Source organism: Carassius auratus, unplaced genomic scaffold, assembly GCF_003368295.1.
Source record: "Carassius auratus strain Wakin unplaced genomic scaffold, ASM336829v1 scaf_tig00215565, whole genome shotgun sequence".
NCBI classification, from domain to species: Eukaryota; Metazoa; Chordata; class Actinopteri; order Cypriniformes; family Cyprinidae; genus Carassius; species Carassius auratus.
Genome location: NW_020528142.1, coordinates 112899 through 127231, shown reverse-complemented (window position 1 = coordinate 127231; position 14333 = coordinate 112899). Strand labels below are relative to the sequence as shown.

The 14333-nt window shown below is 38.1% G+C and overlaps 2 protein-coding genes across 5 annotated transcripts; one reads left to right on the top strand and one right to left on the bottom strand.

Moving 5' to 3' along the window:
- The first annotated feature begins 235 nt into the window (after window positions 1–235).
- Window positions 236–3299, top strand: LOC113095000 (uncharacterized). Its single transcript, XM_026260598.1, has 2 exons — window positions 236–441; window positions 1678–3299. The coding sequence occupies exons 1-2, from the start codon at window positions 368–370 to the stop codon at window positions 2312–2314; spliced, it is 711 nt and encodes a 236-aa protein (XP_026116383.1). The 5' UTR covers window positions 236–367; the 3' UTR covers window positions 2315–3299.
- A 279-nt stretch (window positions 3300–3578) lies between these two features.
- Window positions 3579–13098, bottom strand: LOC113094999 (E3 ubiquitin-protein ligase ZFP91-like). Of its 4 annotated transcripts, XM_026260593.1 has the most exons (12): window positions 12365–13098; window positions 12049–12083; window positions 10763–10864; window positions 10607–10643; window positions 10064–10174; window positions 9436–9513; window positions 9201–9353; window positions 9029–9079; window positions 8509–8587; window positions 8314–8428; window positions 6838–6937; window positions 3579–4744 (listed from the first exon to the last, which is right to left on the bottom strand). In XM_026260593.1, the coding sequence occupies exons 1-12, from the start codon at window positions 12757–12759 to the stop codon at window positions 3796–3798; spliced, it is 2205 nt and encodes a 734-aa protein (XP_026116378.1). In that variant the 5' UTR covers window positions 12760–13098; the 3' UTR covers window positions 3579–3795. The 4 variants fall into 4 exon arrangements, with proteins under 4 accessions (XP_026116378.1, XP_026116382.1, XP_026116380.1 ...); XM_026260597.1 differs by lacking the exon at window positions 12049–12083 and having other exon boundaries at window positions 12365–12549; XM_026260595.1 differs by lacking the exons at window positions 10607–10643; window positions 10763–10864; window positions 12049–12083.
- Between the last annotated feature and the right edge of the window lie 1235 nt (window positions 13099–14333).

Here is a 14333-nt window from a genome sequence, read left to right as displayed (position 1 = left end):
TATTCTAAAATTAAAATAAAGTAATATGTAATATGTTTATTTCATTTAGTTGCCAAATTAACATTTCAAATTTTCAGTATTATTTTAGCGTTTTATGATTAAGTGTTTGATCTTATATTTCAATGTTATTATTATTATTTTATTGGTTAAATTTATCTAATTGTCGCATTACCACTCCGCGCCTCGCTGTGGCACATGCATTTACTGTTTATTTCCACGAAAATCTGTTTGGGGACCAAGAAGAAAACCCGACTTCCGGATAAATAAATAATTCAATGACAGTGGAATATCAATATCCAGTCATACTGATAAGTTTTTTTTTTAAAGAATTTGGATCACAAATCTCAATAACTTGTATATAATCGACATGAATTCGCTTGTGGGATACGGGCTTTCATCCGAGTCAGAGGATGAAGAGAAAGGAGAAGACAAGGCGAATGAGTAAGTAATTCATAATTAAACAAATAACGTTACATTATTTATAATATCAGTTGATCTATCTATCTATCTATCTATCTATCTATCTATCTATCTATCTATCTATCTATCTATCTATCTATCTATCTATCTATCTATCTATCTATCTATCTATCTATCTATCTATCATTAGAACTGAGTAAGAGTGAACGGGGACTGGGGCTGTCAAGCTCCACAAAGGACAAAAAGCACCATAAAAGTAGTCCACACGACTTGTGGACTTTATTCCAAGTCTTCTGAAGCCAAATGAAAACTTTTCGTAAGGAAATAAAGTCCTGTAATTTAATACTGTCAATTCAACTCTTGTTTGAGAGCGATGGTCACCGTTCACTCTCATTATGTGGTAAATAACTAATTGTTCTACAGCAACTCATTTTGTGATTTAAAAGTATATTGTTTAACTTGCATATAATGTAAAAATAATATTAAAAAGCCACTTGGAGTATGCTTTCACGACAGCTTCTTACATGTAAAAAAAAAATATTTAAATACATGATATACAGATTTCAATATAAATAATTAAAGCATATTTTAGTATATATATGCGTCAATTATTTATTTTCATAAATGCTTGTAAGTATATTAAGTATTACACTTTAACTGTATTTCAAAGAGGAATAGAATTATGAAATTACATTACAAGGTAGTGCTGTCGAACAATTAATCATGATTAATTGCATCCAAGTTTTTGTTTGCATAATGTATGTGTGTTCTGTCTGTGTATATTTATTATGTAAATAGAAAACATATATATTTTGAAAACCGTACATGTATTTACATGTCTATATTCATATAAATAATATTATATATTTAATCTATAAGCAACATACTGTATTTGTCTGAAATATATACATGCATGCACTCCTAATTTAATATAGATTTAAACTAAAATATATTTTTATTTTATTGCAATTAAGTGCTTAAAACATTACATTCAGTTTGCACTTAAGTTCATTTTTTTAAGTGTATTATTTCACTTTAAAAAAGTAAGGTATGAGAAACGTTGCTTCTTTTCACAAGGCGGGGGTAAGGGTGCTTTGTGTGTGTGTGTGTAAACTAAGAAAGAATATAATAAAAGTTAGAAAAAAGTTTGACAGCAGTGATCACCATTCACTGTCATGAATAAACGATTACATAATATGAGCTCAGAATGATCAAGTATCATTTTTTAGATAAACTTCTTTAATTATTTCTGCTTAGGTGCTTCAAAAAGACAGAATGCACTGTAGAGAAGACAAAAAGCCGTAATTTCCTGTTGGAGTCGGACTCGCCTTCCAGTGAGTCTGAATCTGGTCCAGAGAATGAGGATCAAGAGGAGCCGCACGCAGCTGATCGCTCCTTTCCCGAGCCACTCCTCTCCGTCCGTCCTCACACTCACAAGCTCCCTCCTCCACCTCTGGGAGGATCCAGCTCGGGTGGAGCGCTTACAGGCAGCAGTGTGTTTGCTAATCCATTCAAAGAGCTGGCAGAGGAGAGACTGAATGTCCTACAGAAACACGTTCCTCTTACTTTACAAGCGCGCCCCACCCAGATTGATGGTAAGCGCATTTGTGTGGCCTACAGGAAGGATGGCCGCTGCCGCTTTGGAAGCCGCTGCAAGTTCGCACATGACAGCGATCTGCAGAGTAACCGCGTGGTCACCTCAGACACTGGACCAAAAGACAATGTTACAGTTCCACCACACGATGATGGTCTGCTGGCTCCTCGTAAGGAAGACGCAGAGACAGATGGAGAGAAAGACAATGAACAGCAAAAGAAGAGAAGAGTGGGGGTGAATGATTCTCTCATTCCACCAAAACGTGCGCTCAAGCAGTATGCCAGACTCTCACAACCATAACAATTCAAAACTTTTTGTCTGTATGACATAGTTTGGGTTACAACTTACTTTTATGTGAAAAACATCCAGGGTGATGTATTATATTTATTGCATTTATATGCTACTGATGAGATTGTTATAGTATGTCAAATGTGTTACAGATTTTCTCCAGAGATTATTGTTTTGTAGACAGAGGTGATGTGGTCAGTATTAGCTGAGAGAGACTTGTGAAAATGTTTCTAATAAATGTAAGGAATAGATGTCATTATTAAAATGGCATTTATCTGGGTCTTATTTTGCTTCCAAAAGCCCCACGTTTAATCCTACATTAAAGGTTTTGAAACAATAAATGTAAGTATACATATTGTGTATTTGATGACTATATATATATATATATATATGGTCAATGTATTTTCAAATTGAATAGTCCCTTTTTTGCTATTATGTTAAATTTCACCTAGGGTTGCACTATATATTTGTGTTGTTTTGTGTTTCTGCTGATATTAGAGACTTGTTTTCATAAAACTGGTAGCTATAGGTTTAAATTTGATATACACAAGTTCAAAAGTTTGCAGGCAGTTAGATTTGTTTGAAAGAAAAGTACATTTATTAAGCGAAGATGCATTAAATGCATGCAGTGACAGAAATACTTTTATAAATAATGTAACAAAAGTATTTTTCAAGTAAATGCTGTTATTTTAAAACATGTATCCTGGCTTACACAGCAAAAGTGTTTTCAACATTTATAACAATAAATGTTTCTTTCAGCACCAAATCAGTATATTAGAACTATTTCTTAAGGATAATGTCACATAGAAGATAGATGGCTGCTGCAAATTCTGCTTGCCATCTTAGAAATTTATTTAAAAGCTTTAATTGGACCATTATTTAACAATATTAGCATTAACTGCTATTAAGATTATTTTTTAATACTGTACCAATCTTTTGAACACTAGTTAATAAGATATGTAATAGTGATGAATAAATTCACTTGAAACATTTAAAACAGCTGATTTGTTTTTAGTGTTTTATTTTACAATTTTTTAGACAAAATAGGATGGAATTTTAATATTGACCATAACATGAAAATGATCATCTTATCTGTAATATGGGTGCATCCCTAATTCTACAGCACCTATTTGAGCCACATGATGGCACAAGTTTGCTTACGCACAATGGCTTTACTCACAGACTAATGAGAATTAAGATCTGTGGAAGCCTCTACAGCTACAAAATGACGCACACACACACACACACACACACACACACAAAACAGACGTGGTTGTTGGAGGGGACTATAACGGTTTATAAACAAAATGAACAATGATAACTCAAAACACAGTCTCCCTGGTACAGACATTTCTACAAAGCTACCAAAAGTTAATGCGATTACATACAATCTATTTATTACTCTATATATTTAACTTCAGGGCATTTAGGAGCGCGACAACTAACAGTCATCTCACAATCTTACATGTTACACCTTCAACATCCTTCCTTCACTACAGCAGAACACGCTGTACTTGGCCGTCTGAACTGTCCGTCATGTTTGGCTCCTCCCCCTCTCCGCCCACCCCCCAAACCCCACCCCCACTTCCATTCTCATTAGTCCCGTCTCCCTCCCAGACCACCTGTCTCGTCTCAGAAGGAGTAGTGGAAGACTGGGGTGAAGTAGATGATGAGGAGGCAGGATCGCCCCTGAATCCCAAAACGCCCCGGGAGTCAGCGGACCCCTCTGGGTTGAGGCTCGGGGGCCTAGAGAGGGTCTGGTTTTGATGTGGCTGGGTGGTTTGAAGAGGCAGCTGCTGTGCGACAGACACCAGTGGGAGCTGCTGCTGAGGAAGAGCTCTGAAGGCCATGTGGACAATCTGGGATTGAGGGCTGTAGGACTGAACGGGCAGCTGCTGGACCAAAGGAGCCTGCTGGGTGACGCTGGTCATGGAGGGCTGAATGGGTAGCTGCTGGATTTGGTGTTGCTGCGTCGAGACAAACTGTAGTGGCATCTGCAGAGAGTGAGCAGAGGTCTGCTGTGAAGGAGAACTGTTCTCCTCTTCAGTCGAGGACAAGGCCAGGGTCACCGGTACCTGCATTGTGTGTACTGGGTGATCCTGATCCACAACCATCACTGGACCCACCTGACCTGCTGGTATCGCAGAGCTCCTCTGGGCCTCAGGGACCACCTGCTCTGTCTGCATGGAGCCTGTGGAGGTCTCCAGGAGCGAGGTGACTCCGGTAGGAGTGGTGATGAGGGCTCCGGGATTGGAGGCCAAGGCCTCGGCGATGAGCACCTCGGGGTGGCTCTTGGCTTTGTGAGCCACCACACTGTCCTTCTTTTCAAACTTCTTGCCGCAGATGCTGCAGGAGAACTGGTACGTGGCATCTGCATCGTGCTTCTTCATGTGCCAGTTAAGAGAGGCCTTCTGACGGCAAGTGAAACCACAGATTTCACACCTACAGAGGAAATGAGATGAGATTTACTGTAATACATTTTTTTATAGATCCGCGAAATGACTACGGGGGGATCTTGCATTTTATTGGACTATTCTACAATGTCAAATTTTTAAGTATTTTTAAGTCTCCCTGGTAATGACATTTAAACAAAGCAACCAAAAGTTAAAGCCATTACATACAATATTAATATATTTCACAATAGGGCGTGACAAATAACGGTCATCTTCCATGGTTCATGTTTCACCTTCAACATCCTTCCTTTTCTACATCAGAACGAGCTGGATTTGGCAGCCTGAGCAGTCTGTTATATTTTGCACCATGTTTGCTCCACATTCTCTTAATTACTTAGTCTTGTATGTAATCATTTTTAAAATTATATATATTTGTTACTGAGGGCTGGAAGTGAAGAACACACAAGATCTGTTGTGCAAGAAACATAAAAATCAGCTTCTATGTATATCATGAGACTTCAGCTTATTATCTTTATTAAAGGGTTAGTTCACTCGAGAATGAGAATTCATCCATCTTCTACTCACCCTCGTAGCATCCTAGGTGTATGTGACTTTCTTCTTTCAGAATAATCCAATCAAAGTTATATTAAAATTTTTCCTTGCTCTTCCAAGTCTTTCAATGCGGGTAAACGGCTGTTTGTTGTCAACAGTTCAGAAGACGTGAAATAAAGTGTGTGCATCTGGAATAAAACATCCCTCACACGGTTCCGGGGGGTGAATAAAGACCCCTTGTAGCAAATCCATGCATTTTTTGTAAGATACATATCCAGATTTCAAACTTAATACACAGTTTACTGTGGGATGCAGAAGACGTGCAGGCAGAAGTTGAAAGACACATGAGTCACGCGCACCTCTGGGAAACAAAGTTTCCTTACTTAAGCCAAGAGGAGACTGGTTTTCCTTTGCTAATTTCAAAATCCTCTGAAATTTTTCTTTACAATACTCTCTCCACGTTTGTCACGAACCACGCAGTGCTGACAAACTACAGCATCCACCTGCATGTCTTCCGGCTCCCCACAGCAGAAGTGAGAAAAATGAAGTCTGTATATTTATCATACAAAAATGCATAGATTCACTACAGGAGGCCTTTATTCACCCCACGGAGCTGTGGGAGGGACGTTTTATTAAAGATGTGCACACTTTATTTCAAGTCTTCTGAACTGTTGACAACAAACCCCCTCTTGCCCCATTGAAAGGCTTGGAAGAGCAAGGACAATATTTAATATAACTCAAGATTGGATTATTCTGAAAGAAGAAAGTGACATACACCTAGGATGCTTCGAGGGCGAGTACAAGATGGACAAATTTTAATTTTCAGGTGAACTAACTCTAACTTTAAGTGGCATTGGCAATAGCAGTTATTAAGACTGATATTATTTGAAGTTTATAAAATGTTCTTGGGAAAAAATATGATCAAAATATCAATTGTTTAAAAAATTAAGCATGCATTCTAGGGATTCATGATTTAGGGATAAAAGCTAACTGGGATTTTAAGATAAAAAAAAATTGTGATTGTGTTTAAATGCAATTTTTTTAAAAGAGCTTCAGGTTTGCTTTGCTTTTTTGTAAGGCTGGACAATTTGACCAAAAACACTGTAATTATCTATCAATATACTTGTAAAATAATTTTATAAAAAAATGTATTAAACATTACCATAGTAATACTGTTTAGTGTTATACTATTTAATAGTAATAGTTTACCAATGTCCTTGCTACATTTCTGGACCTGAGACCATTGCCATTGCATTGCTGTCTACTGAGGGTCAAAAATATCTTCATTTGTGATCTGAAGATGAATGAAAGTCTTACAGGTTTGGAACAATATGAGGGTGAGTGAGTAATGACAGAATTTTCATTTTTGGGTGAATTTAACCTTTAATATATATCTTTTTATGTCATGTAATTAGCAGGAAAATTAACAGTCAGCTGGTAATTATCACAAAATTAAACCCTTCAGAAGATACAAAACCTGATTTCCTGTCTAGTGTTTGTTTTACAAAAATGATCAAGTGCCTGTACTTTGTCTTCTCAGCTGGAAGTAAAAGTATGCAGTAGTGTGTAAGCAGCAGAGATTCGACTTACTGCAGTGGCTTCTCTCCGGTGTGTATCATTCGATGCACAGCCAAGTTGTGAGAGCTCTTGAAAGCGCGAGCACAGAACTCACAGATATAGTCTCTCTGATCTGAAACAGACTGTACTTTTAAAAAGCCACCCAACCAAAGGCACTCCATAGCCGCATTTCCACTGTCGGGCCAGTGCGAGCCAGGGCTTAAAGCGGGCCGGGCGGGGCTTATAGCCTCGGGCCAGTAGCACCGAGGCCAGAGTAGCGCAGGGTTTCCACAGTCAGGGCTATAAGCTCCGCGTCACTAAAACACGCCCTTTACACACCACTCAGAACAACGTCATGCAACCTCATTATTTCACCAACAAAGAGAAGTTATCATAAAACTAAGAAATAAGTCACTGGAACATGCGCGATCACAAAACGAACATGATAAAAGCGGACGTTTGTTTGCATGCTTTGTTATATTCAAATTCAAAAGCATCTATGTTTTAACTATAGAATAAGTGATTCATTGATCATATTTATTACATTTATCAAGACTCAAAATTAAAATCACACATAAATACACTTTCTATTTTATTTATTTATTTTTAACGCTGCTTATTCAGTCGAGTCTGTTTCTGTTTATTTGTAGTCACAGTGGCCGTCACATTTAGAATGAATGATAATATATCTTTATTTTTATAAAGGCTCCCGAACAAAAACATTATTATATTTTTATGATAGGCTACGTGGAGCTAAACTCTCGAGACGAGGCTTGTGACAGATAATATAAGTTACTAAATAAATACACGATTGTGATAGAGAATAAGAAGCTGAGGTCTGATTTCTTCAAGCGGTCATATTTACCATGTTTAATGTTAATGCCCAGCGTGCATAGTCTTTAACATCGCTTATAAATATTTCTGCCTTGTATGGTGATTATAATCCACATTGGATCAAGTTATTTCAAACACTCGCTGCTGACTGAAAGTGAGTTTTGAGCTCAACTTATTTAAAAAAGTGTTTAATGCTGGTGTTATAGCCGTTATCTTTCTGTTATGATCCTCAGCGCAGACTCTATTTTTATAAAAGCTCCCGAACAAAAATCATTATTATATTTTGATGATATGCAACGTGGAACTAAACTCACGAAACGAGACGACAGATAAAATGTTACTTAATAAATATACAATTGTGATAGAGAATAAGAAGCTGATGTCTGAATTCTCCAAGTGGTTGCATTTACCATGTTTACTATGGTAACGTTAATGTTTAGCGTGCATAGTCCTCTAGCCCCAGCTGGCCCTCTTTGGCCCAAGGATTTCGTCGGGCCGAAAAAACCTGGCAGTTGGCCCCGAGGAAGCCCCAGCGAGGCAGGATCAAGCCCCGGAAAGTAACAGTGGAAACGCGACTGGCCCTGGCACGCACTAGCATGCCCGGTTTAAGCTCGCCAGTGGAAACACGGCTCAGGATAACCATTTCAAGCTTAACACTGGATGGGTTTATCTTACCGGTGTGGTGCTTGGCATGCCGCAGTAGCTGTTTCTGCAGCCGGAAGAGTCGTCCGCATGAGGGATGAGGGCAGACGTACTTCTTCTTCATCAGGTGTTGGTATTTAATGTGATGCTGCAGGAGAGAAAGACAACAGAAAGGCTTCAGGTCTAAACTGTCTGTCAGTGAAGGGGAATACTAGTTTACATTTGTACCTGTAAGTAACGCGGATGGGCCAGCACTGTACCACATCCTTCCATTTCACAACGCACATACTGCACCGGCGGCTTTTTCCTGAGTGCAAGAACAGATGATCACCATTTAAAATGATTACATTAAAATTAATAATTATTAAACTTATATAAAAAAAAAAATTCAGCACATCTGTAAAGAGAGCAATATCTTAATATTTATAAAAAGTAATACAGACTATAGAAATTTAAATGAATTTTCCATGACCTATTAACAATTTCATTTAGTTTTTTTTTAAATTATCCCAAAATTTCAGACTTTATTTTTTTCAGACTTAAAGTTTTGTAAACACCAGCCAGCAGATACTACTACAAAAAAATAAATAAAATAATTCTTTTTATATATATATAAAAAATCCCTTTTTATTTAGAATACAAAATTTTATTTTTATGAAATTTTGTATTTAATTAAAAAGGGAAATGCATAGAGTTCTATTTATGTTTTAGGACTGTTTTCAGTGTTGAATGTGAGATGCTCTGTTACCTTCTTTTAGGAAGACGAGGGCTTTTATCATCTTTCCTTCTTCGCCCTCTTCTAAGACAAAAAACAAGATAGTCTGATGGTTAATATTTGTTTATCATTCACTAAGTGAGTGTTGCAGGGGTGTCAAGTTGTGTTTCCATCACAAACATACAAAACAACATCAGTGACTCACTTCCTGGGTGCCTCGGCACCTTCCTCAACTTCAGCAGCGGTCTGCACATCTGTGCTCTCCCCTCCCTCAGTTTTAATCTCGGTCTCTTGCATTGAAGCTTTGTCCTTCTCCGTCAGTCTAGTAGGGGGTCTGCGCCTCAACTTAGGAATTTCCCTGCACAGAAACACAACAAAAATATAGAAGGCGTTGGAGACCAGAAATTCAGAAGACCCACAGAACAACACACTTCTCATACTTAGGATCGTAGCTCTGGTCATCCGTGTCATCTCTAAAAGGGGCATCTTCATCACTGCTGACGGTCTCCTCTTCCTCACTGTTTAGCAAAAAAAGAAAATTGGCAACAAGCCATCATCAGCGTAGATGATCTAATACATGATTTAAATAATAAAGCAGTGTTTATAAACCTTTTAATTTTTTGTAATCACTCTATTTACATTTTCTTAAAGAAAACATACATGTGTGCAATGCACCAATGCAATAACTTTACAGGGTTAGATTAGATAACTGATCAATAATTACAGAAATTTTCTTCAAAGCTTAACAAAAGGCATACATAATCAACAAAGAACTGACAGTTTTCTCACAAACAGAAATGTGTTTTTGAAGACCATGACGAAAAAAAAAATCTGAAATCACAATTTTATAATTCCCTGATGCTGACAGGATTTCTGTGATACTGTAAGTCTGAATAATTAATAACTTTCATTTAATCTTTAACTAATTATTACTTCAATCATGCTATAACATGTCATTTATCAACTGAAACAGTACCTGCTTCCGAGAGGTTTTAACAATGCTCAAGCCATATTAATGTCAATTCCAAACGACTGCAATCAGTATATGTACACAAGGTACAACATTACCTATGAGAAAAGGGAAGGTAGTTTTCATCTTTTGGATCATCCACAAATGGACACTCTTCCACTTCTATAACATCTTCATCATCCAAGCTCTCCTCTTCCTTTTTCTCCACACTAAAATACGGCAGTTAACAAACATAGGGCTTGTTAGACCAACTCCAAAACACTAGCAGCCATCATTGTCTTCAAAGACCCCACGAAATGGCTTGACGAACACCGTTTTTGTCCAGTGTTGAAACTGGTCTTATGTCTTTTTTTTTTAACTAACCCAATAGTCTTAAAGCCAATAACAAAGCCAAAATAACAAAGCCAATACCCTTAAATTGACGTCACGGCGTAAATGAAGATGCACTTCCGGCTTTTACTAAATGGATGACAGAAATTTAAACTCATAAAGTAATGCAAGATAGTCTTGGCCCATTTTCTTTCATGGAACAGAAACGCTATGCATATTCAATGCATATAAAACCACAAAACTCCAACTTTGATTTCATGGGGTCTTTCATGAACAGTGTTCATGTGTTCTCATGATAAATGTGCAATCACCTTGTTCCTGTCTTTTCGACTGCTTTATTGGCCTCCTCTGCAAGCAAAATGTGCAACCATTATAGTTATTAATATATATATATGTTTTGTCTGTATTCGATCAAGCATTAGTAGTGGACCTGCTCAGTCTACTACATTAAAAGCTCAGCAGCGTACCATAGTCAATGTCCATTTCTGGCTCAATTTTAAACACAGTCCCAGGCGAGCCCCGGCAGGTGCGGGCCCCTGAGCGCACCTGCACCCGTCTGCCGCGGGCCGCTGGAAGAGAACACAGTCACATGAAGCAGAATCAGATCACAACCTGAGGCAAACTGTTGTTTTATTCCTTAAAGTACCTAGTATCTCTTTATAGGATTTGTACTTTTAATTACTAGTATGTCAGATACTTGTACTTATTCCAAAGGTGAGTACATCTATTCAGCTTGTCACCAGTACATATTCATTACTTACTAGTATGGATTTCTTTGCTAATAGTCAATATGCCAACAATAAATAGTTCTTACTGGTTACATATTGAGATTTTTGCCAAAGAATTCTACGGCAATATGTGACTTAAATATTCAATGATACTTTACAATAAAGTTCCTTAACTCATTTTCTACTTTGTTAACATTACTTAACAAAAGTACAACTGTTCATTATTCATTCATATTAGCTCAGGCCCATTAAATAATATTAACAGATAAAATCTTTAATTGTAATAATTTACAGTATTAGTAACTATTTAAATTTATTTTAATTGAGATAGATGAATGTTAACTAATGTTAAAGTGAGCCTTATTGTATTTACCAGATATTCAGATAACTATGCATCTACCTATTTCCCAGTTCTATATACTTTGTATTGCAATGGTTTCTGGTATAGATTCCAGTTTTACAAGTTCTAATTAAATACACACTAGTACCTACTTACTATTACTACTAGTAGATTAAGTCCCAATTATAACTAGTAATAAGATGTTTAATTTTAACTATAGAGAAGCTATTCTGGCGGGGTACTCATTGTTTATGATTATAAAGGTACTAGTATATCAAATAAATAAACTACCTGTAAAGCTAAAATAAATTTTTACTATTGGGGGAACGTTACTAGTTACAAAGAAATAGACTACTACAACATAATAGTTGCTAGCCAAACTTTAAAACAAAGTAGTCGAAAGTGAATACTTGACTTTTATACTATACTTGGTATACTTGAGTCACAAAACTTCACAGAATTGAATGGCAAAAAACGTTCTATTAACAATAACAAATCAGTTTAATAAATGTTATTCATAATTCAAATGTAAATATTAAAATATGCACTAGTAACTAATGAATACAGTCATTTTTGGAATATTCAGGTTTTTTTTTTATAAAAATGATTGAAAACTAATAAAACTGCTGGCCATGTATAACCTCCTTCAGATAATCATTAACAAAATAAATGCCATTTAAAGTACCTCTATTAACCAGCGCATCCTTGTTTTCTTCAAACCTGTCATAAGACGGAGAAACAGGCTGATTTATTTATCATCTCATCTTTCAAATCATCCTTCCAGTGTCACAGAGTGCGTCTTTTATTTTGCCCCACTACTCTCAGAAACACATCAGCTTTACTAGAGTAAGTTAAATGTAAACGCTGCAGTCTGTCAGCATCACGTCTAAATGTGTGAAACTAGCACAAAATGCCATGCCATGTTATTTGGACCTGCACAAGCGAGGTCTTCTTATTGGGCTCTTAAACATGTTATTTTAGAGGCTAAAAGGCGCACGTACTCGTCCGGAAGGTCGCAGTCGCCGCTGAACTCTCTGGCCGCATTCGATGAACCCTGCGCGGCTGCTGCGCTCTTCCTGCGCCGCGGGCATTTCGCTTTCCTCCGGCGATTCGCCGCAGCGTCGCGTGTCACTTCACCCCGGCCCTCCCCGAAATCGCTCTGCCTCCAAACGGGAATCGCTCTCGTTGACCTGTCCCTTAAAACGCGCCCGGACCCCGCCACGCTCGGCGCAGCTCCGTTTGTCTCGGGTGGGCAAGTCCCTTCGGTCTTCAGACATCCGTCGCCCCGTCCTCTGAATGCTCTGCACGGTGTAGATGCGGTACTCTGCCCCGCGGATTTCTCCAGGGCCGCCTCTTTCTCCATCTCCTCTTTGTTGTTTGAGAGCTGCGGCTCCATCACCTCTAAAGTTGTTTTCTCGTACTTCAGGACGCCTCAAAAATGCTCAACGAAATGAAACATAGCTTGCAGAAAACCAGGAGGCATAAAATATGAAAAATGTTGGGTTGCTAACGCCCCTGATCCGATTGTCAAACATATTGCAATGGACGCTCTTGCATTGCAAGATTCAAAAATGAAAGTGGCATAAACAAAAAAACTAAGTCTGTCTCTCTATAATAACTGTGCAAAATTAATTTAAACCACCCAGACCATATTTTAAGTTCTTAAAGCTATAGTAAGGCACGCTGTTAGCAGGGCCCACGGCTGTCGCTCTTTGTTGCGTCTCCTTTAAGTGGAGATGAAGCCGCAGACGAGCTCAGCAGCGACGCACAGCGCTGCGGCTGTATATGCGCCTGCTTCCACTGACATATAAAAGCTGCTTTGCGAAACAACTAATAACCAGCGTCGATCCACATGAAAGTGAAATCGAAGAATATGGCTTAGTAGGAGATTCTCACAGTACATTTGCAAAGAGTATCTTATCGCTGTATCATATATATAATATAGTAACTGAATGCTCAAAAAGTGTCAACGTCAATTCTATTTATTAACAGTATTTAGCTTTTTATTACATGATGGCAAATCACAATAAAACTCGGAAACTATTACCATGCCTTTATTTATTTTTGATAATCATTTATTTTAGATTAATCATTTATTGTTTTCTGCTTTTTCATATTTTTTATATATTGACTTTGAACTTTGAACTAAATGAAATCAACATTTGCTGTGTTTAAAGCAGCTTTTGCCCTAGATATTTTCAGGTAGCTTCTCAGGTAGGTTTCTTGAAGCATCTTGGAGACATTGGCACAGTTCTTCTGGATTTAGTCTGTCTCAGATTGTTTCTTCATGTCATTCCAGACAGACTGATGATGATCAGATCAGATCTCTGTGTGGAGCACTGGCGGTTGTCAGACATATTGTGCAAACAACGATCTCACTGAATTATACAATTAATAGCACCCTGAGGAAGATTGTGGAGAAGGACCGATTCCAGACCTTGGGAGACCTGCGGAAGCAGTGGACTGAGTCTGGAGTAGAAACATCCAGAACCACCGTGCACAGGCGTGTGCAGGAAATGGGCTACAGAGAAGCAGCACTGGACTGTTGCTCAGTGGTCCAAAGTACTTTTTTCGGATGAAAGCCAATTTTGCATGTCATTCGAAAATCAAGGTGCCAGAGTCTGGAGGAAGACTGGGGAGAAGGAAATGCCAAAATGCCTGAAATACAGTGTCAAGTACCCACAGTCAGTGATGGTCTGGGGTGCCATGTCAGCTGCTGGTGTTGGTCCACTGTGTTTTATCAAGGGCAGGGTCAATGCAGCTAGCTATCAGGAGATTTTGGAGCACTTCATGCTTCCATCTGCTGAAAAGCTTTATGAAGATGAAGATTTCGTTTTTCAGCACGACCTGGCACCTGCTCACAGTGCCAAAACCACTGGTAAATGGTTTACTGACCATGTATTACTGTGCTCAATTGGCCTGCCAACTCTCCTGACCTGAACCCCATAGAGAATCTGTGGGATATTGTGA

Coding starts and splice junctions, on each gene's coding strand:
- LOC113095000 (XM_026260598.1), top strand. CDS start 368: ATGAATTCGCTTGTGGGATACGGGCTTTCATCCGAGTCAGAGGATGAA. Junction 442..1,677: donor GGAGAAGACAAGGCGAATGA/GTAAGTAATTCA, acceptor ATTTCTGCTTAG/GTGCTTCAAAAAGACAGAAT.
- LOC113094999 (XM_026260593.1), bottom strand. CDS start 12,759: ATGGAGCCGCAGCTCTCAAACAACAAAGAGGAGATGGAGAAAGAGGCG. Junction 10,175..10,606: donor GTCGAAAAGACAGGAACAAG/GTGATTGCACAT, acceptor GCCGTATTTTAG/TGTGGAGAAAAAGGAAGAGG. Junction 6,938..8,313: donor GCATGCCAAGCACCACACCG/GTAAGATAAACC, acceptor AGTCTGTTTCAG/ATCAGAGAGACTATATCTGT.